This window comes from Lepisosteus platostomus, chromosome 3 (genome assembly GCF_059453375.1).
Source record: "Lepisosteus platostomus isolate fLepPlt1 chromosome 3, fLepPlt1.hap1, whole genome shotgun sequence".
Classification (NCBI taxonomy): Eukaryota; Metazoa; Chordata; class Actinopteri; order Semionotiformes; family Lepisosteidae; genus Lepisosteus; species Lepisosteus platostomus.
Window position 1 is genome coordinate 61,661,237 of NC_142613.1, and position 25,902 is coordinate 61,687,138.

The window sequence follows — 25,902 nt, forward strand, 5'->3', positions numbered from 1 at the left end:
CTGTGTAAGGCACTGCCTCAGGGTTTAAGTTAGTATTTAATATCAATCTTCAGTGGATTGCTTCCAGCTTGTTAGACTTTTCCATATAAAAAAAAAACATAGCACAAGCCATCCCATTTTCCGTTCAGTTTCAGTATGATGACACTGTATACTTGTCATACAAATCTAGGATCTGTTTTAATTAATTGTACCCTGTACTGTATTACATTGCAGTGTAATAACAGAAACAGCACCCATAATATGCCATGCAATTATGTGTTTGGTTTGTAGCTAATAGATTCTTTACATTGAACTGAGTCTGATTGTGTGGAGTTTAGAATTAAACGTAGCAAACTGGACAAAGAAGCCACCAATGAAATTATTGACATTCCAAATAAAAGGTTTTGTCTTTGTGCAGTACTTTAAGTTCTCATTTTTATATAGAAGTATGTGTATTATCTTAAAAGTTAACCTTATAAAAGATAGCTGCTGACATTTTATTAGCATTGAATTTGATTAAATCTTTGGTCTTTCCTTTTTTAAATATATTGTATCCTACTGTGCCATTTTCAATTCCAAAATTTAGAAGACAGGAATGATGGAAAGCCATGTAGTTTATTTGATATCACAAGACAGCACTTGTTGAAATCAGTTTTCAGTGCAAAGTATTCTGTGGCGAGTTCAAGTGTTATAGTTTTACTTGGAATTGCTAGAAAAACTTTTTTAAATTTATTGACATACAGGACAGTTTATTAACTTTTATGCTCCTCTTTTGTTTGTAATACCTTAAACATTCCCATCTGGGTATACGTTTTTTTGTTTTAATTCTTTCAAGACAGTGTAGCCTAATACTGCTGGGCTGGGATTTCAGTGGTCTTAAACTGAAAGTGAGTTTTAAGTTCAGAATCTGCATGGTACCAGACTGCACTCAAGGCTCTGCATATAACAGAAGTAAGGGGATTACAGTAAGGAGGACCTCTTGAATTACTTTATCAACCTGACTTAAATGCTCCTTATTCTCTTACTTTATATTTACTTAAAAGTTTTATTTTTATCAGAAGTTGTTTATCATCCATTAGTTTGTGTTCACGCAGATCATCAGATACCATTTAGTGGTACAAATGTTCTGACTGAATTCAGAACCTTAGGGAAAAACATACCCCATCAACACGTCATAGCTTTTAAAACACTTTTCACATGTGTTGTAGAGTACAGTATATACAAAATTTCCCATAATTTAGAACGCAAGGAAAAAAATTGTCCATTACTCTTTTAACAGAAACATGTTCTAAACTACAGTAAAGCTCATAAAGTGTTACTACTGGAGCCCTTAAAACATTTACACGTTTGACTGTAAATAGAAGTCCTGTTTATTTAACAAAATGCCCAAACTGGTACTGGCATGCAATAGTACCCTGTTAAACGTGAACTAAATATGTTAGAATTAAGTGGAAAATATGGTTCAACTTCCCAATTTTAAAAAAGAAACCCATTTTACAGAAACAATTTTTAAATAATTTGACTATTTTATTTTTCTGAATTGCAATTCATTACTTAATTGCACCTTATTTACCTCACCAAAATGCTTATTTTTTCTTTAGTATTCTATACCCACATTAAAGCTTAATACAGTTCAGTAATACACGTCTTTGTCTTTATATTTTACTTACAAGAAAGTACTTCGTTGGTCAGTATTGCTTTTAGCTTTTAGGAGTTCTAGGGGGATTCAGAAGGGATAATGCAAAACGACACCCTTGCAGAGTGGAAGTTGAGCTCTACGTTCTACTCAAGAAGAACATTGTAATAAGAGGAGTCCATTTGGCCCTAATTGCTTTTTTGGTTACTAGAAGCTATATGATTTGAGGACTTTATCCTGCCATTTCTTGAATGAAGGGTATAACAGCAAGGATAGACAGCTTGCTATTGACTTCCACCATTCCTTGTGTAAACTGTGTGCTTGCACTGTTGTAAGCAAGGAACATATCACTGTTATTAGTGATAATCCTTTTAACACTGTTAAAAAATGGTAGATGGCTCTTACAGTGTGTGCATTTTGGAAGACAGTGTTTACAGTCCTTGTTCTTCCTGTGGTGCAGCACTGGTTGGTGGTTTTAACATCACAATGATTAACATTTGGTGATTAATGGGGGTGAAGGTATGAAAAAAAACAATGGTAAATCCAGATTAAAGAAAAAACAAGTTTGTATTCTAGCCTTTTGAATATGTTGAATGTCATTAACTATGATGCGTAATGTCCTTTGGGAAAATATTCATCTTTCATTGTTGTGATAGTTTTATAAATTGTCAGGGTGCAGGTCAAAATTTTGAAAATAGCACTTTTATTGTGATTCACCTGCATAAAAATGCACAACACTCACTGCATATTTTATTTGTATGTTGTACAAGGTGATTCACAGCATTGAATAAGAAGTTTTAAATTGGATTACAAAAATATTTTAACTAATTCTTTCTAAAATGTGTTTTTAGCTAAGACGTTTTCAATTAGTTTTTCAATCTCTTCTTTTTTTTTCTTTTCCGATTTTTTTAAATATGTTGACTTATGTAATGTACAATGGAACTTTTTCTGTTTTTTTTCTGTCTTTGGAAAAGTCTTATTTTTTCCTTTTCATCCAAGTCTTGGTAATAGTGCCAAGCTCTGTAGGATTCAACCTCAAACATGCAAATTCAAAATGAAGTTTAAAAGTACTTAAATTCACTTTATTTATTTTTATTAAATGAAAGAATTAGATGAAAGTAGTAAAAAAAATCCATTATTAGTATACAGCTTTTAGGTTTATACAGCAGGCCTATTTTAAAGTGAAAATTATTAATTATACTCTGCTGCTCATATTGTATAATTAAAAAAAGTTAAATGTTAAACCAGTTTCAATTGCTCACTCAGGAAGTGTCCATTACACTACAGTGAAAAGAAGAATTAGTTTAATTGTAAAATTATTTATTATTATTATTGTTTTAAAAATATATTTTATTCTAAGTAATATGCTCCTAATTTATTACTTCTAAACAGTAAGGCTTTGTAAGGTCACTGTTATGCTTAATTTCAGATAACCTGCTAAAATGATCATAAACATCTGATTCTATCTCCCATGCTGAACCGACGATTGCAAATGCCCACTAATTAACCTCCTAATACCCCTGTTTAGAAATTTAAGAAATATGCTCTTAGATTTTATTTCTAAATAACATTTTATCAATAAAGCCTTTATTACGGATTTCTGCTTTCTTACTAAGGTATAATTAACAGACCGCTAGTAAGCCTCAAGGTGGGAATGAGTAGGCTCATCTTCACAAAACATGCTGCTTACTCCAAGTATTCGGTTATATGGAGAAGGATAGTCTATAGCTAATACTATTTTGTACATAATAGTTAGAATAAAACTTGTTCTATTCTGTGTCAGCATGCGTAGGCTGCAAAGGAACAAGTTAAAGGTTTATTCCATACTGAAAAGAGAGGAAAGAAAACACATTTCGGCTGTGGAGCCGTCTTCGGGTGTAAGCCGAAACGTTGTGTTTCCTTTCTTCTCTTTTCAGAATAAAACTTGTCTGGCTTTATAAATATAGGGGATAGTCAACATAGAATTTAGGCATGGTAGTTCTTGTGTTGAAATTTACATCAATGAAGAAGGAGCTGCACTAATGGATACAAACAAGACAAATCATGTTGTAATACAATTTTACTAATGAGAGTTATTTGACAAATAATCCTAATACACATAAGTAAAAAGATATAAAAACACCACAAATTGACTCTGTAAACCAAAGACTAAAATGAAGTTATAAATTAAATGCTTTATTGAAACGATCTGAGTATGTTTTAAAAATATCAGCATTCATAGATTCTCTAAAGGCTTTGAGCATTGATTTCCACAGAAATTGTGGCACACATAGTTAGACTCGGTTGCCCATTGAGAGCCTGTTTTTTTGGCATGGTAAGAAGACTTAAAATTTTCAGATATCAAAGCTGGGCTCTACTCATGAAATAAGTTCTTCATTTACCCTGGAGTTAGAGCACTCTAGTTTAGAATTAAATAAGCGAATTTGAAAGTCTACTCTAAATTTCATTGGGTACCACTTTGAAAAGCTGGGAGTAACATGCTGATGCTGAGTTCTTTTAGTTAGGTGCACAAACCACAAAATACTTCACAAACTAAAGCATATTTAGTACATTAGAAGGTAACTGAGAGGTCTAATCTTGATTAAATACAATCATTTTTCAATAGTTTAGCATCAGACAGCAGAGCAAGTATATTAATAAGTGAGCAATGTTACGAACATGGAAGAAACACCCTTGCGGTGTACCTAATATACACTTTGAAAGTAGATAATGGGAGCCTACAGTACATGATGTGATACAAAGACATCACCTTAGAGTGTTTGTGTTCTGGCAAGAAGGGATGGTAATTTAGCACATAAATGCATGTTATGCATTTTGTGTATGAAGGAATGTGCAACAACCTTTTATTTTTCTCTTTCAGGTCGTCTCTATGCCATGCAGACAGGAATGAAACTTGACAGTAAAACGCCTGAATGTCGTAAATTTCTAGTGAAGCTAATGGATCAATTGGAGACGGTAAGGCTATTTGTGGGGAAAAAAACATCCTCTTCTTTTGGTTATTCTGACTTATTAAAAGATGGAATGGACTTTTTTTGTATCTACTTGGTCTTTTTGACCCCAAAGTCTCATCAAGCAGCTCTTGAAGGATCCCACATGATCCACATTCACAGCACACAACTCTGTGTCAAGAAAAGTTTCCTAATCTCAGTCTTGCAACCTACAAAAGCTTCCTTTCCTTTTGTGTCTCAGCATGGTTTTGATTTAATAGAAATTGTTTTAGTTGAGCTGGACAAAGGCTTTTCTCGATTTTGAGTAATTCATGGACCTGCTAAATAATGTCTGCTTTGTTCTTTCTATACAAAACAGGTCTGTACACCACATTTATAGATTTTTGTCAGGGCAGGGTACAGAAAACAATGTTTTACTGTAAGGAGAAAGATTTTACCAAAATAAATAAAGCATGAAAACAAGAGCAGTTCATGTAGCCCATCTAGCTTGTGTAGTTTTTGGGCCCTAACCAATGTGATGTTCTTATCAGTCGTAAAGAGTGTTAAGTGTTTGGGTAGTCAGAATGCTTCATGCCACTTTTTCAGGTGATGATAATGTAGAAAGAACTTAAAGATTTTCAACAGTTTGAAAATAAAATTGTGCTTCTATATATATATATAGTTTGTAAGTTATGTTTTCAGGTACATTTGACCTTTTGTTTGTATTTAATGATATTTTCCTGCTGTGCCTCCCTTCTCTGAAGTCCTTGAATTCATCCCTGTGCTTCCAGTGTTATTTCTACTTGTGGTAACAACAGATTTGTGACAACTAAGTGATTTGATATGTTAACTCCTACAGACATATTCTTCACTAACAAACATAGTACTGTATTCTAAATAGGATCTTATTTGTACATTGTACACTTTTAACTGAATGTACTAAGGTTGTTTGCTATTTTATCATTTCACCTGCATTGTCTATGATATGAAAGTTTCAAAATAAAAATCTCTTTTTTAGTTAGCTTTTCCAAGCTGTTTCCCATTTCTTATTTACCATTGATTTTGCAACCTGCAAGTTACACTGTAACAGTCATCTGCCACATATTTCACAAGTATTAAACATTTACTTTAATAACATCTAAATAAAAAGGTTACAGGTATACCTCAGTTTTCATAAGGGTTACATTTTGTATAATGTTACTGTACATAAGCCATAATTTACACAGAACAAACTCTTATACAGTACATTCATACTTACAGCTGTTATTATTACAAAAATAATAACTTTACAGTACTGTAATACACAATGGCAACATTATTAAAATGTACTATGCAGTAGTTTAATATTAAAACTGTGGTCTTGAAAAGTACTTGTATAGTGCTTTTCACAGCATTAGTGCCTTTCGTATCACTAGAATGCATTTCACACTAAAAGGGTAAAACTGCAAATACACAGTGCAAATGCACACATAAAACGCAATGGGAAACGACACTGAGGCTGCACGTAACTTTTTACCTGAAGTCATATTTATGCAAGTCGGGAACTACCAGTAATTTGCCATTTCTAATGGTTGCTTCTCCTATTTTGGTGTCATCAAACTACTTGACTAGTTAACTTTGCAGGTTCTGAACTGGGGTGGGGAGTGGCGAGGGCACAAGCCCAGAGAACCAGAATCCGTTATAGTATAAATGAAGATGAGCTGCTGCCCCAATACAGATGCAATACTCCGATAGTGGCATAACCCTAGTTCGAACCAGCAGAATAAAAATGAAAAGAAGAAACTGATTTTTATTTCCAGTTACATTTCCTTTGCACGAAAGTAACCATTTAAGGAACAAGTAATAGGTTTATTCCATGCTGAAAAAAAAAGAAGAAAGAGAACACAACGTTTCGGCCGTGGAGCCTTCTTCAGGTGTAAAGCCTGAAGAAGGCTCCACGGCCGAAACGTTGTGTTTTCTTTCTTCTTTTTTTTCAGCATGGAATAAACCTATTACTTATTCCTTTGCAGCCTACGCATGCTGATGCAGCTACCCACCTGAACAAGTAAAAATTTAAGAGATGTACTGCACACATCTTTAGAAAGCAACCCTATGCCTGTATGCATTGAAAGAGTTCCTCCATTATAAATTAGAATTTAATTTCTATTTTATTTCTGATACATGGTAGATCTGCATTCTTTTTGTAGACCAAATATATATTTGGTACCTATTATCTGCTATTGCTTTATATAAGAAATCAGTGTTTGTTAAGCCTAAATTAGATGCAATTAGGTATTTTGGCAAGTACTAATGTCAAAGTGTGAAATAAAGTTTGACCTCAAAGTGATTTCTTTATTATACTTTTTAGTTTTTCATCATGAGCTTTTTGTTACGCATCAAAAGATGTATACTTTTTTAAATTCACCTATAGTTTAAAAATAACAGTTTTGACAATTAAAATGGAAAATATTCCCAAATAAAGGAGTTACTGTACTGTTGGCTCTTTTATCTGTACTTGCAAATATTTTGTCATTTCAAATAATCGGGGAAAAATCTTCCGATTAAATGGTTATGGTTTAAATAGCAGGTGAAGCATATCAATTGTTATGCTCATTTGCTGTGATTATGATTTCAACATTTAAAGGGAGTACCTTTAGTGAAAGACATTTTTATTACCATAATTAGACATAATAAGCAATTTCCACCATTTGTACCTCTTGGCAGAATTTCCTTTTGAATTTTCCTTTTTCACATAACAGAAAAAAAGGTTAAGTATTCTGAGCCTAAACCCAAAATGCAACTGACTGACTTTCCAATAATGATTTAAAACTTTCCACATTAATTTTTAATAGCTTTATGTTACTTGTCGTGTTTTGTCTCTACATGGCCTAGAAATATGCAGTTTTAACAGATTCATCCTATAATGTTATACAGTATATGTAGGGCCATCTTATGGAAGACGATAATCCCATTTCGAATGATTGATGGAATGCATCATTGAAACATACTTTATACTTTAAATGCAGAATGATAATTATGTTTTGAAAGCTGTGTGTATATTTCTTTAGAAATCAAGAGTCGCTTCAAACACTAGAACTCTGGTGCCAAGGCTCAGAAAATAAACCATTGCTAATCTTTGTATGAATGCTATGCTTTTGATATTCTGGCAATAAATGTCTTTCTGTCTACACTGCCAGGTACGTGCACTTTAAATGTCCTGACATTTGATTATTTTAAAAGGTGGTATGGTACAGAAAACCTAGGAGATACTGTTTCTTCTTAATAGTAGGGTATGGTACTGCTTTACAAGAAGTTCATTCTATGTCCTGGAAACACCTTAGTGATGTTGTTTTCTTTTCATCCAGTCAGGGAAAAATCTACAATACTGCAAACACAAATCTGGGTTTCTGAATAATTTAAGGTTTACTGCATTGAAGAGAGAAAAAAGGACCACTGCACTTAGTTTTAAATGGGTCCACCGTATCCAATAAAATATCGCTGCACCTTTAATTACTTTTGTTTAATTATTAGAAAACATTCATAATTATTAGGAATTATACAGTAACTCACCAGCATAGTTGTAAAAGTTAATCCGAAATGTATTTTTTGAAAATTTACCTAGGTGCAAATTTTCTTTAAAAATGTTTTTATTGATCATAAATGTTTTGATTAGTGTATGCACTTTAATTATATCATGCGTTATTTTCAGGCACACTTCAGAATTAAGCAATATGGATTAGTACGATGTTCTGGATTTTCAAATTGTGACATTAAATGCGCCTTATGTCAGGTGTTAAAAAAGCAGACTAAGAATGCTGGCTATGCAAAAACCAAACCGCAGTTCAAATATTTACTTAAGTCAGAAGAAGTTTATTTTTTAGAAATATTATTTTTCTGTTAGCAAAGTATCCGCAAAATTTTTTCCTTTTTTTTATATCTGAATAATGGGCAGTACTGTGCATGGTAAATGCATGTGCACACAATAAAGCCCACAGATCTTACAGTATTTGTAAAACTGGTGGAAATCGTTGTATACATTTTAAAGTAATGCCAATATACCATCATTAGAGCTTTTCTGGGATTCAGCACTCAAGGTTGTTGGCCCTGTGTGCCATGTTGTATTGTGACACTCCTGCTGTAATCCTAAGTGTGTTCACTCTCTCTTTTCCTGATGAAGAGCTGTGACGGTGTTGCACTGTGACTGAAACAGGACAACATTTGTTCCTTTTTTTGCACATAAACATAACATGACACCTACACATAAGTATGCAGTGTTTGCTCTGGATATTTTGTTGTAGTCTTGTCTTTTTGTCTTAGTTTGTCTTAAAAAAAGGATGCAAGGTGTAGCCATTTATAAGGTAATACTGCATCCATGTATAATGTGATATACAAATATTAATTCTCAATTATGCAAGGGCAGAAAAGTGTTTATAATTACATAGTCTCTCATATTTGCCCATACTCAATATCTGCCATCATCTGAACAAGACACTGTCACGTGTTGAAAGAGTGAACTAATGTAGAATGTTATTGCTGATGATTGCCAGAAAAAAGCAGAATTGTTACTAACTGTGTTACAGACTTTTATATCTCCAGTACATTATTAAAAGGAATGTGCATTTAATTGCAGCAGTTTAGAGATTTTTCATCTTTTAGTGTTTAGTGCTTTAATTATCTGGACAATACTTTTTATTCTTCATTTCTTTTATCATAAAAGGCTATTTAAGCAGTTGTACATTGTAGTATGATTAGTTAATGAACTGGAGTTACAGTGTCGTGCAATTGTTTTGGAACAGCAAAGTCAAAACTTAATTTTTTGCTGTTCAGTTAAGAAATTTATAGTAGTTATCATTAAATTAATATGGGTGTTAAATACAATATACAATTTATTTTGGGCAGTTCCATTCAGTTATGTTAAATTGCCTATGAATTTGTTTACACCTTGGATTACATAGAAGATTTTTTATTCTGTTTCAGTTAATCATTTTCATTGCAAAAATTTGGTCGTCTAAGTCATTTTGATTTAGTACAGCATTTGTACATAATCCACTCTATTTATAATCTATTTATTTCAACCCATTAGAACGTAGGAAAATAGATGAGGAACATAGGTTGGGTACCTTTTTTCCTTTATTTCCTGAAAAATTAAATTTTAAAACAGTATGAAGTTCTGATATGGAAAAATTAAACATCTCAACCTCTGAAGTTTAAACCCCAGTCAAATTCTAACTGTGATTGTAAATTTTGTACATCCACTGCTCATAACCTTTTTACTGTCACAGATACCCAGGTGCTCTTAAAAAAGAATATTAAATCCTTTTTCACCTTTGAAGAATGAAACATGACTTCTAAATCACATTTAATATGTGGTTGCTGTGGTTTGCAAATGGTCCCATTTTTACATTAATAAGTACCTACAGACACATTTGCTAACCAGAGCCCCACATTTTTTTCCGTGTTTAAGTGTGTGGAAGATGGGGGTCATGAATGATGCATACATTGAAGGGGAAAAATAAATACTTTTTTTCCATTTATATACTGGGAATTTTAAGAATACTTTGGATTCAATTAAGAAAGACTTGAGAATTTGTTTTGGTTGCCATGTTGAGTGGTTGATATATCATATCAACAGAACATCCCTGCTGCCAATAGAGTGGTTCCGCAGTAGTTATATTATTTGGAAACGTCTTCAGATAAGTTTGTTATAATTTTTTTAAGCTTTAGGTGGAAGCTGAGTGATATTGAATTAATAACGCAGTGATTCTGGGTCTGTAATGGACTGGCTTCCATTTTCATTTGTGTATTTGTTTTTTTTTATTATTTCCAAAGGAAAAAAAATGGTTTTAAAAGTTTAAAATTAACTCCTAGAAAAATGTCTCCTGATATCACTGCCCATGATAACATTTCTTTTCAGAGGAGTCTCCCATTTGTATGTTTGGTGTTTCTGCCTTGTGTTACTCTTGTAAATGCTTTTCTAGCAAAAGGATGTGAAAACATGTACTCCCTGATAAAAGCAAGTTAGTGCTTACCTGTTATTCATAAAGGAAACCCATTAGGAGAGTGTTTTCAGAAAGAGAACCCTTTGTGTCAAGTATATGTAACCTCACAGTGTGCAATGTATAAACACTGCAAATTAATTGGAAAGAAAAATGAAAACCTGTGTGACCTTCCACTGATCAAAGAACCAGTGTTCTTTCTGTTTGTGGCAATCTGGCACTGCCCTCCCTATTGTGTTTAAAAATAAACACCTGTCCTCCTGCCAGAGTTTTACTGTTCTATAATCTGATGCAGCTGCTTTCTGTCCATTTGTGATTACATTTATTCATTTTAAAACATTATTTTCCTATGTGCCCACTACAGGGTTGCTTTCTTGATAGATATCTTCTTTGATACTATTGTTGTTTGGATTACTTTTCTCGGAGAAGTACCTTTTTATAAGGCTGAAGGGCATAATTTAAAAATCAACTTCTTTATCTGTAGTGTAGTTACTGTGGCAGAAACTGAAATGAACTACAAGAATATAAAATATTTTGGTTAGAATAACAAAATCGGTATCATTGGCTTTTCCATTTTGTGGATAAAGGCCTCAATTGTATTCAGAATGCTAGCTTCAGGCTAAGGTCTAACCTAAGCTTGTTTTTTAGTACCCACTTGGTAATCACCTAAAAATTGCTGTTGACAATTAGAATGTCGGCTTCATCTCAGTACAAAGATGATATATGCTGTACCTCAGTGTAAAAAGATACAATAAAAGTCGTGATGTTTCCATCTTAAAGTATAATTTTATTTTGATGGAATAATTAACCTTTTCAGTTGCCAGAGTGCAAAGCAGAACACATAATCCAATTTCTTTCTTTTCTGTTTCAGTACCTTATAGGCAAAAAATAATCACATTCTTCACATTGTCCTCTATCCCTTTATTTGCTATTTCTGTATATGTTTTATCTGGCGGTGTCTATCATGTTTTTCCATCTCTCAGTTGATTCTTGTGATTTCGATTAAGGGTCTTATTGAACAATGTCCCACACATATGAAGGTGCTCATTCAGTTTTCTAGAAGAGGTGATGTCTTCTGTAACTGCATTTCAAATTTGGAACAGTGACAATGAACCTTTGAAGATACTACATGTGACAGTTTCCTAGTATTGCATATTGTACTGGGGCCTAAAGTATTTTTTTCTAAAGGCCACTTTTTATCTGTAAAATGTATGAAACAACCTTATAGCCATTAAATCATTCTAACAGTTTACTTTCCTTCTTTTAAATATGTTGCATGACAACCAATTAAAATGTAAGTAATGTTTCATTTAAAATCATTTGGAGTTCTTCCTTTGAATAAGATTTATCTTATCTATCTTTATTGAATAAGTTTATCATAAGTAGTTACTGTACCTTTTACTGTCTACACAGACAATTGTTCACTATGTTATCAATATGAATGATAAATGAGAAGTACTGACTAAATTTATTATGAAAACACAATTTTAATATGTAAATCTTCATATTTAAAGGGCCATTTCCTTCACATCAATGTGACTTATGTCACATTTAAATAAATGTCCCAAGTTTTGGGATTGTTATAATTCATGTAATTGAGCCTGGTTAACATGTTTGATATGTCCCTTGTACTGTAGGAAGTCAGCACACTTCCTCTTAAGTTTTCACATTCTTTCCCATTGCTAAATACAAATGATGTACTGTGTAATGTATTATGTTTTTTTTTTAAAGGAGCCTGAAATTTCATTAAAAAGTGAACAGTAACTCTATTCACAAGTCTTGAGTCCACCTGTTGAAATGTAAGCAGTATTATTTGCTTTACTGATTTTACAGGGAAACCTGAAGCTTTCTGGTAGACTCTTAACATCTTAGAAAGTCTTACTCTGTCACAGTGAGTTGGCTTTCCGAAGCACTTTTTTGGGTTCCAGCCACTTCAAACCATTGATACACACAATATGGGAGTCCCGCTAATTTAGCGTATGAAGGGAGGTGGTGGTCACTTAAGCAGAAGAAAACGTGTCTAGGGGTTTCAGACCACACAGTCTCCCATAAAAGGGTTTCTTTCTCAATAGTCTTCTTTAGATATGGTACAATAAGCTTTCTCTCAGCACCTTCTGATTCACTGAATTGAGAATCCAAACCTCTTGCATGCATGTCTTTGAGAGAATATACTGCAAATGTTTTTAAAGGCACAATCATGCTTTTTGTGACACAGACCTGTTTTGATCTTTTTATTTTCTTGTTAAGGAGTCTTCCATTTAAAGTGAAATTGTGGAATATTGCATTTGCATAAGTGCATGAATAAGTTAACCATCCACTGTGCCTTAATATTTTGACCTGTGATTGTTTTGAAAGCTTAACATAATTTCAAGTATCTATTGTTAAACGTCTTTTATTTTCATTTAATCTATGCACCTAAGATATTCATGGTAGAAAATAAAATCTGTGTGCAAATGTTTTAAAATGATAAATTTTTGACACAAAAAGGTGCTTTTTATATGGATTTAAACTTGATTGTTTTGGGTAGGAATAAACATTTCCTTGTCGAAATTGTTACATAGTTGATGTGTTGTAATGGTAATGATTTAAGGTTTTTCTTTTATGCAGATTGATATTAAATAGACACTCCAAAGCATCAGTTATTGAGTATTTCCTTGATAGTCTTTGTATGATGATAACAGATACAAAATATTCACTCTAAATGATTCCAAAGGATTCATATACAGATATCAATAGAATATTAAACACATTTCCTTCTCAAAATATCCAAATGGTTTAATATGATTTAATTGCTTTTCAAAAAGTTGTATTCAAACAGAAAGTTTACACAATTTCTAAACATCACTTGTAATTTTGGAGATGAAACTCCCTTGCTGTTCTCCTTGGGACTAAATAGCATCATAGAATGTGATCATCTGTTTAGTAGTTGAGCAAATGTAAAATAAAAAAATTGTCGAAAACAGTATAACAAGATTGGTTATGTCTGTTCTATGATGTGATTTAATACTTTGAGGAGAAGGAAGTAAGTTCAGTCCTAGTCAGTACAGGTATGGGGGAACTCCAAGGAAAACTAGGCTGCTGTTATAGGTGGTGTTGATGGAGATCTTAAACCAAGGTTTCCACTGGATCCGTTGTATACTGAGGCTACTGTGCATCACCCAGATGTGTGCGTATTTTAGTGGTAGATGAAGTGGATCAGACTGTATATGTACACTGCTTTTGGATACAATGCAACATTTAAATGCAAGGAATTATTAATCATAATTACTACTTAAACTCTGAGATGACATGCAGATGTTTACATTTCTTAATTGTTTTAATAACTCAAAGAATTCCCCAGAATACAACGTTTTGAAAAGTGGTTAAATCATCTGAGGATTATATTTAATAGTGTATTGATACTGTAAATGAAGCATTTAAATCGTTTTTGTACCACAGTGTGGTAAACTATTTACACAATTTCTACTAAGATACAACAACAAAATATCTGTGATTTGAATTTTTTATAGGCATAATTTTCTCTGAGAAATTTGTGATACATTAAATTGTACTAAAACTAGCATTTTCTGACTTTACTGTCTGTAGTCTTTATTATTGTTAATATATTCTCTGTAAATATAAGAATTTCTTTTCAAGGTTATGAAGTGCAATAATCAGATTGTTCTAGTCAGTAATTTATTATTGTCCCTCACCTAGAAACATATAGCACCTAGAAACCAGCTATAAAGTGACATAACACTGTGATGACAGTATGCTTTAATTTAACCGGATCAACTGTTGATTGTGCATTGTGAAGTACAGAAAAGCCTCATATTCATGTTCCAGTTATCATCAGAGAACTTCCAGATTTACCTATTAATAATAAAAAAAACCTTACAGTTATGTGTAATAGTGCTGTGCTATAGTACGCACAGTACGCTCACCACACATCAGCTGTCAGTGGGGAGGAGAGCAGAGTGATGAAGATAATTCATAGATTATTAAGAGGCCTTGATGGGTAAAGGCCAATGGGAAATTTGGGCAGGATGCCAGGGTGACACCACTATACTTTTAGAGAAACGCCCTGGAATTTTTAATGACCACAGAGAGTCTTCCAGCAACAACCTTAGTTTTTCCCAGTTGGTCTCCAGTCCAGGTACTGACCAGTCTCACACCTGCTGAGCTTCAGTGGGTTGCCAGTTGTGAGTTACAGGATGATATGGCTGCTGGTTACATCTTACCGTACTTTATTTTTTAATTATTTTGGAGCAAAGCAATGCTGCATATTTATTATTTTAAAATAAACGGATTTAAAATAACAGATTTGTTGGCCGACTGTATTTGGACAGGAACTCACAACATGAGGGAAAAAATAATTAATAATTTATGTGTTGCTAGGAAAGCTGTTCAGACAAAGGGTGGTTAAAAAAATAGGAGTTTTGCTTTGAAGTAATAAAAAATGACATCACCTATTGTGACAGTGTCAGTCACTATGTCCACGGATGACACACCAACATGGAGGCGGGGAAGACAATGAACATGGCCCACAGAGTGTTTTATTTACTGTTATTGGAGAGAGAGAAACCAGGATTTTTGGTATATAATAATAGGGGAAAATAGGAAAGTTTTCTTTGCTGTTCTATAGCTTCATAACAAACAGCGAAAGAAGCTAAAAATAATGTTAAATAAAACCCACAAACAGGGAACCCAATCCAGGTTAGCTTTAAGTCTCTGAGGTTGTGTGGTAGCCCCTTTTCAGTACAGCTTTTCAGCTCTTCTCATGTTCTGGCTCTCTCTTCACTTCTCTCGTGAGGGTCACACAGTTGAGTTCATCCGTCTGGTCTGAATTGGCTGTAGATCTACCCCCCTACTAATACACCACACCCTGCTGATACAGCTACAGTATAAATCAAAGCGTCTTATTCCAGTAAAGTATTAAGATATTTAATCACTGTTTTTTCTGATTATTCTTTGTTTTTTTTCCCATATTTATATTGTTCCTTAGCAAAAGCAGCTTCAACAATGATTTTGTGAATTCGGGAATTCTGTAATACCTGTTTTAAGTACATAATAATAAACCAGTGGACTTCTGTAGCATGGCACTGCACTATTGAAATATCGCATTTCTCTACTAATATTTTAAAAAACCTTTTTTAATCATGGCCAAAGACCCTTTAAGAAGGAACAAGTCTTAAGCCAAACACATATTTGACAACACAGAAATACAGAATATTTGAATTCACAAATTTTGAATGCAAAAGTAGACAGTTTCATCAGAAACCGTCCACAGCCTTGAAGCTGGTTGCCACAGTCAGGTTTGAACGCACAAACAGTTCATCACATTTGTAATGCACATTTGCTTGTCCGGTGGTACAAAGAGCAGTTAAGAATTGTGAAATGATCAGATGAATGCTCCTTTACTGTTGTCTTAAGAAACGGACATGTGCACAGGTGCCATTCTAAGGAAATCTTTCCACCAAACCAGCAGCGAAGGGTTCCGGTAGTTCTGTAGTGTTATGGGGCACATAATTTAAGTAGTATACTTCGTGTCTACTGACTGGTCATCTTATCCCTTCTTGCCTAAGCCAGCTTGTTTTAGATATTCTGGGATAACACCTCTATTAACCACTTATGAGTTAATCGACTTTCTCGTGTATGTTTGATCCCTCCTACAGAATTCCAGACACTGGTTGATTTTATGACATGGCTCATAATAACCGTACTGGCCACACATGGTGGCCCAACGTTCCTATACATCGGTGTTTCCATTCTTATCCACTTCTTGTATTATGTACTTTTTGTACAACCTCTAAATTCTGTGTTTCTTTGTTGTTTCAGATGAAAAAGGAGTTAAGTGACAGTGAATCCATTTCTCAGGAGATTGTTGGAAACGCCCACATTGAAAACTATGCTATAAAAATGTTCCTCTATGCAGACAATGAAGATCGATCAGGGCGGTTTCACAAGTAAGGCTATGCATTTTCTTTTAATAAGATTTTGGAAAATATGTTGAATGTTTTACTTTGAAGATTTAACCTCACCTGAAAAGTAATGTCAGGTCTATCACTGTAGACTATACTGGATGACCAAGGTGCTGCTTTGCTTGAATTTAAGTGGGCATACTGTCCCATTTCAAAACTGTTATACTATCTATAAAACTACGGATAAAATACTTTTTTTTTTAAAGTTCATACTAGTATAAAGTATAAGTATAATGAAGACTGATAGGGACGGCTGGCAATGCATTGTAGAAACCGCTCCGCTTCGCTATGGAGTCTGCCGATGATGATGAGTATAATGTAAAGTATAAAGTGATATATACTATATCACAATATTATTGAATGACTTATGTGTGTAAGTGAGTTGTATTTTAATGCTGGTTGCTTTAGTCCTTTTAAAAAAAACTGTTCACTTGTAATTCAGTGCCGTGCAAAAGTATTTTAGACCCTTCCTTTGATATTTTATTTTGAATAAATTACAAAATGATTCAGACATAATGTTGATTGCTTAAAAATTCAGATCCCTGAACTCAGTATTTAGTGGAAACATCTTAAGCAACAATTACAACAAGTTTTTTTTTTTTCTCGTAAGTATTTACCAGATTTGACCCAGTTTGGTACTATCACCGTTTTTAAGGTTGTGCTGACTGTGCTCACAGGAATATACAATGACTTCTATACTTTTTGTACCCTTTTCCTGATTTTTCAAGTGACTTTATTCTTGACTTGCTATGAAAGATCCTCCGTCTTTAGATTGAGTCTTTGCTTGACATTCAGTACCCAACCAATGAATCTCGCAAAGACAGGATTTATTCTGAAATCATGAGATGTTATTGCACATGGAGGCCACTAAACAAGTCTGTGGCCCCTAAATGTAATTTTGTACACCTGTGTATATTTATACAATTATGACTCTTGTATTTTTCTGTCATGTTCATAATCTGTTTGCTTCTTTTTGCATTTTTCTTTGCACGTGGAACAGATTGTGTATATAACCAATATTAAAATGGAACTGCAACACTATTTTGGATTATGAAAGAAACGTGAACCTACAATTTGCATCACAAGATAGACAAAATCTCCAGGTTTGCGCAGCGCCATATTCTGCGATTCAGAACGAAGCAAAAAATAACTGCATGGAACTGCATTTCTCCTTTAATTGGTATTTCAAAGTGTCATGAATGCTAGCTTTAATGCAACAATATGTGAAACCTGTGCAAGGAGCTGAATATGTTTGTAGCACACTGTATATAAAATATTTTCAGGAACACTTAAGGAATGGTCAAATTAGATTAAATACAACAATCATATTGATTCTTACAAAGACCATTAGAAGCATTTCTTATTAATCGGAGATCATACGTGAAGCTGTGGCATTATTTAGGTTAAGCAGTTGTAAGCAGGAGAGTGTCAGAGGAGCTGCAGTGTGGTCAGCATTTCAGAGAGGGAATTAGGATATGTATTTTTGAGAGACTGGATAGTTTAGATACATTTTGAAGGTAAATGAAACCATGATTGGCAGACAGGTGTGGCACGGTGGCACAGAGGTTAGCAAGAGCACCCCAGAGATGTACCGGTAGGCTAATTGTCCTCTGTGAAAATTTGGCCTTAGCATGATTGTGTGCATTGGGGTCTGCAATGGACTGGTGTCCTGTCCAGGATGTATCCTGCCTTGTGCCAGTTGCTTGCCAGGTGAGACTCCAGCTCTCCCTTGACCCAGAATTGGATAATGTGGTTAGTAAATGGATTGATGCATTGTTAGACAGTGTATATAAGCCAGGCAAGGAGTATATTTTATACATTCAACGTAGAAAAAATATTAGGAACTCCCAGTGAATACCCTGAGAAGCTTGAAGAAGTGGCATGTATTCCACAAGACTTTGATTTTTCAGTATTTGTGAAAGTGAAAGGTGTGTCAGGGACCCCAAAATGACTAAAGTATGCTGTCTCATTTGATCTAAGATTGCTAATATTCCAAAAAAAGTAGACAGACTCCTCTCAAGCTCAGTTGTTCTTCATGCTGGAAGCAGTGACATTGACATAAACAGCAATATATAACAAACTCAGAAGCCTTGGCGATAAACTAAAGAACAGGACTACATCAGTGTTTTTTCAGGAATCGTTCACCGTTCAAAGATGAACACTTGGAGATGTTTAATTTGTAAACACAGCTGAGCACTTGAAAGCTGACATCTTCTTCAGCACACCATGATCACTGCAAACCTTTCTATGGCGAAGGCCCGCTGTGGAGGTGTGATTAAATATATCTAAATAAAATTAGGACCCATTGACAAGGGCTAAAAAAAAACATTTTAGCTAAAATGGAAGAGGAAGAAAGAACATCTTCAAGGGAGATCCACAGAGAACAGTTCCTAAAAGAGAACCCCAGGAAAAAAAACAAAAAACAAAAGAATTAGATAAATAATTCTTACCTGAATGCCAAGACTATGGGGTAAAACATACAAAATATAGATACTACTGTTTAGCAGACACTTACAATATAATTGAAAGTGATAGATAAAATGGAAGAGGTGGAATTAGAGAAATATACAGCAAAGAGAATATTCAGGCACAAGAAATCAATATGTTGGTCAGATTTGCAAAACAACATTTAAATGATGTAGTATTAGCAGTATGCTACAGGTGACCCAATTCAGATATTATAATAAAGTAATATAGTATGTATAATAGTGATGTACAGTGTATATAAATAAAGAGGTAGTTATGGGAGACTTCAACTTTTCCAATACAGATGGGGAAAGATCTATAAGAATATTGGTAGAACAAAAATGAAATTTTAAATATGGTTAGATAGTTTCCTTACCCAGTCTGACAGAGCATCTACAAGAGGAAATTCTTATATAGATGTGATCTGTTCAAGCAATCAAGACAGAGTGAGGCATAGGTAAGAGACACATTACAGAACTGTGGTCATAGGAATGTGCAACAACAGTTTAAACAAATTATTCTTGAATCACAGAACCAATTTATCTTAAAGGTGCAAAAAAACAAACAAATCACAAATGGTTTAACAAATCAGTTAAGAAAAATATGAAATGTAAATACCAGGGAAAAGGTGATTTATAAAATGACTGAAATTAAATGAATGATGTTGTATTTTCTGGTACAGTTGGTAAAAATGGCAAGTTAGCAAATTATACCAAAATAGGTATATTGGCGAACACCATAGAAGCAGTGAAAGGAAACCTACTGTAAAAATATTGTAAATATTCAAGAATAGGCATATACCTGGTAGAAGATATTTAATGTAGGTACAGTAAGTACAGGCATACAGGCAGCAATGACATGAACTAGCATCAAAAAAGGGAAAACACTGAAGCTGAAGACTGAGGCTGATGGCTACATTTTTCAAACATTTCCAAAATAGTTTTTTTTTTTACGAAAAGGGTATTTATAACAGCAACACATTGCCTACCATTGAGAAAGTCTACTAATTTTCCATTTTAGGTTTCATTTGAAATTTCTAACTTTTTCCTAGGTGACAGAAAAAGGATTCCACAATTTTAAGCAGGCATTTCATAATTATGGCCAAGTGAATTTCTAGGTTTCTGACACTGGCAAATGGCTGCCTATAACAGTTTCCAAAATGAAAAGCCAATCTTCAAAAAAGTTTTATGTTTAAAAGCCAACCATTGAGAGCTCCATCATATTGGCATGCAAATGAAGGTTGTTCAAGTAGGTGCTGCGTTACAGTGGTGGATGAAGTGAGTTCCCTTTGTAAGAGAGAGTACATTACCTAGAAAGTAATAGAGTGACTTACTGCCTTTTGTCAGCTGACTTGGAGAAGACGGTTGGTCCAGTTGCAAATATTTTGGGATGCTTCGGGATGAAAAGCAATACAGAAATACAGGGTATGGTAATAATTGTAAGAGAACGGAATGTAAGACAATAGGTTGTGGCTGTTCAGAACTTTTGAAAGTAAAATTGTGTAAGTTGTGATAGGAACAGATCTAGCTGATGAAAAGAAAGCCCAAATCCTTTTAAGATTCAAAGGCAATTCCCAAATGAATCCTCCCCTAAAACTGCAGTAAGATGCTTCTAAAATATTCTGCTCGACATAATAAGATAAAGGTCCCTAATTGACCTGTGAATGGGGAGCTGGATTAAGAACTTGTTAATCACTGGAAAACAAGAGACGCATTGTAAGAGGGAGTGTGTCAGAATAAGAGTACTGGCTTAGGTCTAATGAGGGTCATTTCTCAGAGTCATGACCATAATGTATGTAAATAGCCATAGGCTAACTGTGAACTTTTTAAAGATGCTGACCCTGGAGTATCTTGGGTCTAAATTGATGAATGGGGAGAAAACACAAAGGGTACAGTGACAAGACATTACAGCACCAAATTAACTGCCCCACATATAAACCAACGAAAACGAGTTAGATTTTCACCCTGCCTGATATAGGTATAGAGACTTTAAATTCTCATTAGAGAATAATCTGCATTATTGGACCCATGTTACATTATTTTATAAGCTTCTCCAGTGTTCTGTGTGACATTTCTACAACTTAACCACTAACTCAAAGGCAAGTTAACTTCTCAATGACTCTTGATTTGAAATGCTGCATTGTCAAACATGGTTCTACAGAACTACCAATAACTATTTTAAGACCATTAAAAAATGACAAATATGTCTGCATGTTTAGTTTTCATGCATTTTAGTGCATTTTAAATATCCCTGGTCTTGGCATCAAAACATTTTGGGGGGTGTTGGCAGACAGATGATTAGTGTACCAGTGTGATTTATTAATGTTAATTTCACTTTAAATGCAGTTATACAATAGGCAGTGACATCAAAATTGGTGATACTGAATTTTAGGTTTATTTTCAAACATGGGTGTGTTCATGTCTCTGGTAAGAAGTAATGGAACTGCTGGCACAGGATAACTGATTCCATTCCCCATAACAACTGCACAAAGGCCTTATTGATCCTCATAGGACACACCAACAAAATAACTTTTATAGACCAAATTGTGCCAAGTGGTAACACAACTTCAGAGTACATTCACACGTGCTGCAGGGTTTTTTTTTTTTTGCTAAATTGAGAGGAAGACTTTCAGTATAGCTCAAACATATGGGAGAGGGAAATATTCAAATAACTCCTAGGGTAATAATTATGAAGTATGTTTTGTAGTGCCAAATAAATCTAGCCCTTTATAGTACATCTGTGAATGTATTCAGTTAAAATATGCAGACACCAGTTTTATAAAGAAAATTAAGATTCCAAACTTTGTTTAGTGTGACTGTACCCAGTATAGTCTTGTATATGTGAATGGGCTGTCAGGCAGCTTTATGGCACGTGTTTGGGTATGGATTGTATATAGTCTCGTACTGTTTCTGAATATAGACCTCAACAATGGCGAAGCCAAAATGCACAGGAGTTTCCAGAATATGTGCGTACATACTGTACATAGACTTACATGGAAAGGACCAATGACTATCCTTCCGTCCATTTTCTAACCACTTTATTCAGTACAGGGTCTTGGGAGAGTCAATCCTGCAAGCCTGTCCCAGTAAGCAGTGGGAGCATGGCAGAGGACGCCCTGGACGTAGCGCCAGTCCACCTCAGGGCACACACAGACACAAACACTCACACCAGGGCCAATTTCCCCAGAAACCAATGAACCTACCAGTATTTCTTTGGCCCCTGGGAGGAATTTGGAGCACCCAGAGGAAACCCACGTGAACACAGATAAAGAATATATAAAACTCCATGGAGATTGTACCCCAGGTGTGGATTTGAACTCCGGGCCCCAGCACTGCAAGGCAGCAATTCTAACTGCTGCAACATTATGCCACCCATGACGGATACACAGAATTGTTTAAGACGTTTTTAGCTTTTTAAAATTAAAATGTACAAATACAAAGGAAATATGGCACTATGTCACAAGTAACAACAACTTTAAAGGTTTGAAGTATTAAAGTCAAAGTAAAATTTAATGGTAAACCAACCTTTCAGGTTGTTAATAATTTGTTGTGGTGCGCTAAAAATGACAGAAATACAAAAAAAGAGAAGAAAAGGTATAAATGGCATATATCATAGACAAAAAACAATACAATGCTAGAGTACATTGAAGATAGACATCCATTTAGCCAAGTACAGAATACTCCCTTGTGCAAAATTAACAATACTTTTATAACAGTGTTGATTAAAAAGACTGAAGAGCCTCGGGATTAGTACTCTTCCGGAACTGCTCTGTTTTAGATTTGATACATCTTAACCTTCTTCCCAAGGGAATAAGTTCAAACAAGGAGAGGGAAAGTTCCCAAACCAGAACATAACAGAAAAAGTAAACACGCTCTCAACAGTTGCTCTGTAAAAATGGACCTTGGCTTCCTAATTTATACCAACTCTACCTGGCAGAAGATATTTACAGTACAGTGGTGCTAGAAATTTGTGAACCCTTTAGAATTTTCTTAATTTCTGCATAAATTTGACCTAAAATGTGTTCTTCATCTAAGTCATAAAAATAGATAAAGAGAACCCAATTAAACAAATAACTCACAAAATGATATACATTTTCATTCATTTATTGATCAAAATGATTCAACATTAAATGTCTTTGTCAGAAAAAGTGTTGGTGGGCTTTCTAGCATGAACTCCCCGCTTTAGGTCCTGCCACAACATTTCTATTGGATTACGGTCTGGACTTTGACTCGCCCATTCCAAAACACAAAATGTTTTCTGCTTCAACCATTCTTTGGTAGACTGACTTGTGTGTTTAGGGTCACTGTTTTGCTATTCTTGAGCCTCAGTTCACAGACGGATACCGTGACATTCTCCTGTAGAATTTGCTGGTACAATCCAGAATTCATAGTTCCCTCAGTGATGGCAAGCCGTCCTAGTCCCGTGGCAGGAAACCATGATACTGCCACCACCATGTTTCACCATGTTGGGATGAGGTTCTTATGTTGGAATGCGGTGTTTGGTTTTTGCCAAACATAAAGTTTCTCATTTAAGCTTTAAAGTTCTATTTTCGACTCATCCGTCTACAGAACATTCTTCCAGTAGTCTTCTGGCTCATCCAGGTGGTCTTTAGCAAACTTTAAACTGGCTTCTTGGAGAGTAGTGGCTTCTACCTTGCTATCCTCCCATGCACACTTTTCTTGTTCAGTGTTTGCCTGATGGTAGACTCATGAACACTGACATTAGCCAGTGCAAAAGAGGCCTGCAGAGCCTTAGATGTTACACTGGGGTTCTTTGTGATCTCCCAGAATATTATACGCTTTGCTCTTGGAGTGATTTTTGTTGGATGACAACTCCTGGGGAGAGTAACAATGGTGTTGAATTTCCTCCATTTGTACACCATCTGCCTGACAGTGGATTGGTGAAGCCCAAAGTTTTCCGAAATTGTTTTATAACCTTTTTTCAGCCTGATGAGCATCGACAACTCTTTTTCTGAGGTCCTCGGAAATCTTTGATCAAGGCATGGCATGCGTTCACAAGCCTGTGTGGTGAAGACCAGACTTTGGTAGTGAAGACTCGCGTTTATGTTTTTTAAATAGGGCAGGGCCACCCAAACCCACACCTGATTGTCATCCCATTGATTGAAACTCCTTATTCTAATTATCCCCGTAACACTGAACTGATAATCCTAGAGTTCAATGTCTTTCCGACAAAGACATTTAATGTTCAATCATTTTGATCAATAAATGAATGAAAAAGTGTATCCTTTTGTGTGTTGTTTATTTTATTGGGTTCTCTGTATTTTTATGACTCATGAAGATCTGATCACATTATAGGTAAAATTTATTCAGAACTTCCATTTCTTTGGAATGGGTTGACAAACTCTAGCACCATTGCAGGTCAGTACAGGCATACAGGCACCAATGAGATGATCTAGCAACACAAAAAGGGAAAACACTGAGGCTGAAGACTGAAAGATGGGCTTTTTCATTGACCTCCCATTTCAAGGTAGAGAAGATTGTGCTATGAAACTTAAAGGTATCTGCCCTCTTCACTGTCTGATAATCAATCCCAGGAGGCTGTCATTCATCCCTGTCACATCTGAAGTCAAATGTTACCTCTTTGGGTTTAGTTATTTGAGCTGCAACAGCTCACCAAAGCAGTGACCACCTGCCTGCACAGAGATTTGTCTGTTGTTATTAGCCCTGCCAGTATCGTCAGCAAACTTGATTAATTTCACAGATCATGTAGTAGATACATAGTTATTTGTATACAAGGAGTATAGAAGTGGTGACAGACAGCAGCCTTGGGGGGCACCTAAGTTTAAAAAAAGTGGCTCTGCGATCTTCTGATGTACTTTGACCACCCGCCTCCTGCCTGATAAAAACAAATCTAGAACTGGATATGTTTCCATTGTGTGATAAAGCACTTTGGGGAATGACAGCAAATATAGAAATATTTTATTTATATGTGGACATAATTAATGTTTTAGTCCTTGTTATACAGACTTTAGTCTACAGGAAATGTTTTCATTGCTTCTTGCAAAAGCACTGATTTTCAGAAGCACAGAACTTTATGATCAAGTGTTAAATTCACTATTATATCATTTTGGGGATGTACAGTTAACATTTATGAACTCTTTTCATGGCTTCTTTTCGTACTCCCTGTCAATCTGTCGTATCCCACACACAAGTACAAAAATTAGGAGTTATGGCATTGCTGTCTGTACAAGAATCCAACTTCTGTACATTTGGTTTGTGTTTTGTCCTTCTTTTGTTTTATGTTGTTTCACTCTAAATGAATCTGCGATTTGTAATGGTTGATTTACATTTTATTTCAACATTTATGTCGTACAATCTAACATCATGTTTTCAGTCCGGTCTGCAATATAGACAAAATACATACCACTAAAACTGTTATGAATGATTTCATGCCTATAGGATCATTGTCTTCTTTAAATGGCAAGCACAAGAGGTAGTGTATACTTTCATGGATTTATGCTGTTGTTTTTACTTTTTAACAGGAATATGATAAAGTCATTCTACACTGCAAGTCTCTTGTTTGATGTTCTTTCAGTGTTTGGTGAGCTTTCAGAAGAGGTAAGCCAAGCGGCTAAAATCTTGTGCATTTAATGCAGGTGGTACACTTAGTTTAAGCATTTATCTTTTAACCAGTTAGATGTTTTAGAGCAAGCACAGTGGTAATGGATACAAACAGTCAATATGATATGGTATATTAGGATTTTCATAAGACCTTTGATAAAGCTCCTTATATAAAATGAATTCTTATATTCCAGTCTTAAGATACATAAACAGAAAAATACCTGTTTATGTTAACATATCATCTTCTAGACAGTGTGTTATATTTGCAATACAATTTTAAGAAATGCTAAAATACATGCTTAAATTAAGGAATGTTATGGTACAAATGTACCATGCATTAGTAAGACCTCAATTTGTACCTCAGAAGACCTCAAATTG

The 25,902-nt window shown here is 34.6% G+C and overlaps 1 protein-coding gene across 3 annotated transcripts in view; it reads left to right on the top strand.

Moving 5' to 3' along the window:
• The window catches only part of vta1 (vesicle (multivesicular body) trafficking 1), a 70,899-nt gene that overhangs the window by 27,318 nt on the left and 17,679 nt on the right, over positions 1-25,902 (top strand). For all 3 annotated transcript variants that reach the window (XM_088626295.1, XM_088626296.1, XM_088626297.1), the window contains 3 exons: positions 4,476-4,570; positions 16,335-16,462; positions 25,446-25,521. In XM_088626295.1, the coding sequence (XP_088482421.1) occupies positions 4,476-4,570; positions 16,335-16,462; positions 25,446-25,521 (299 nt within the window). The remainder of the gene's footprint in view (positions 1-4,475; positions 4,571-16,334; positions 16,463-25,445; positions 25,522-25,902) is intronic.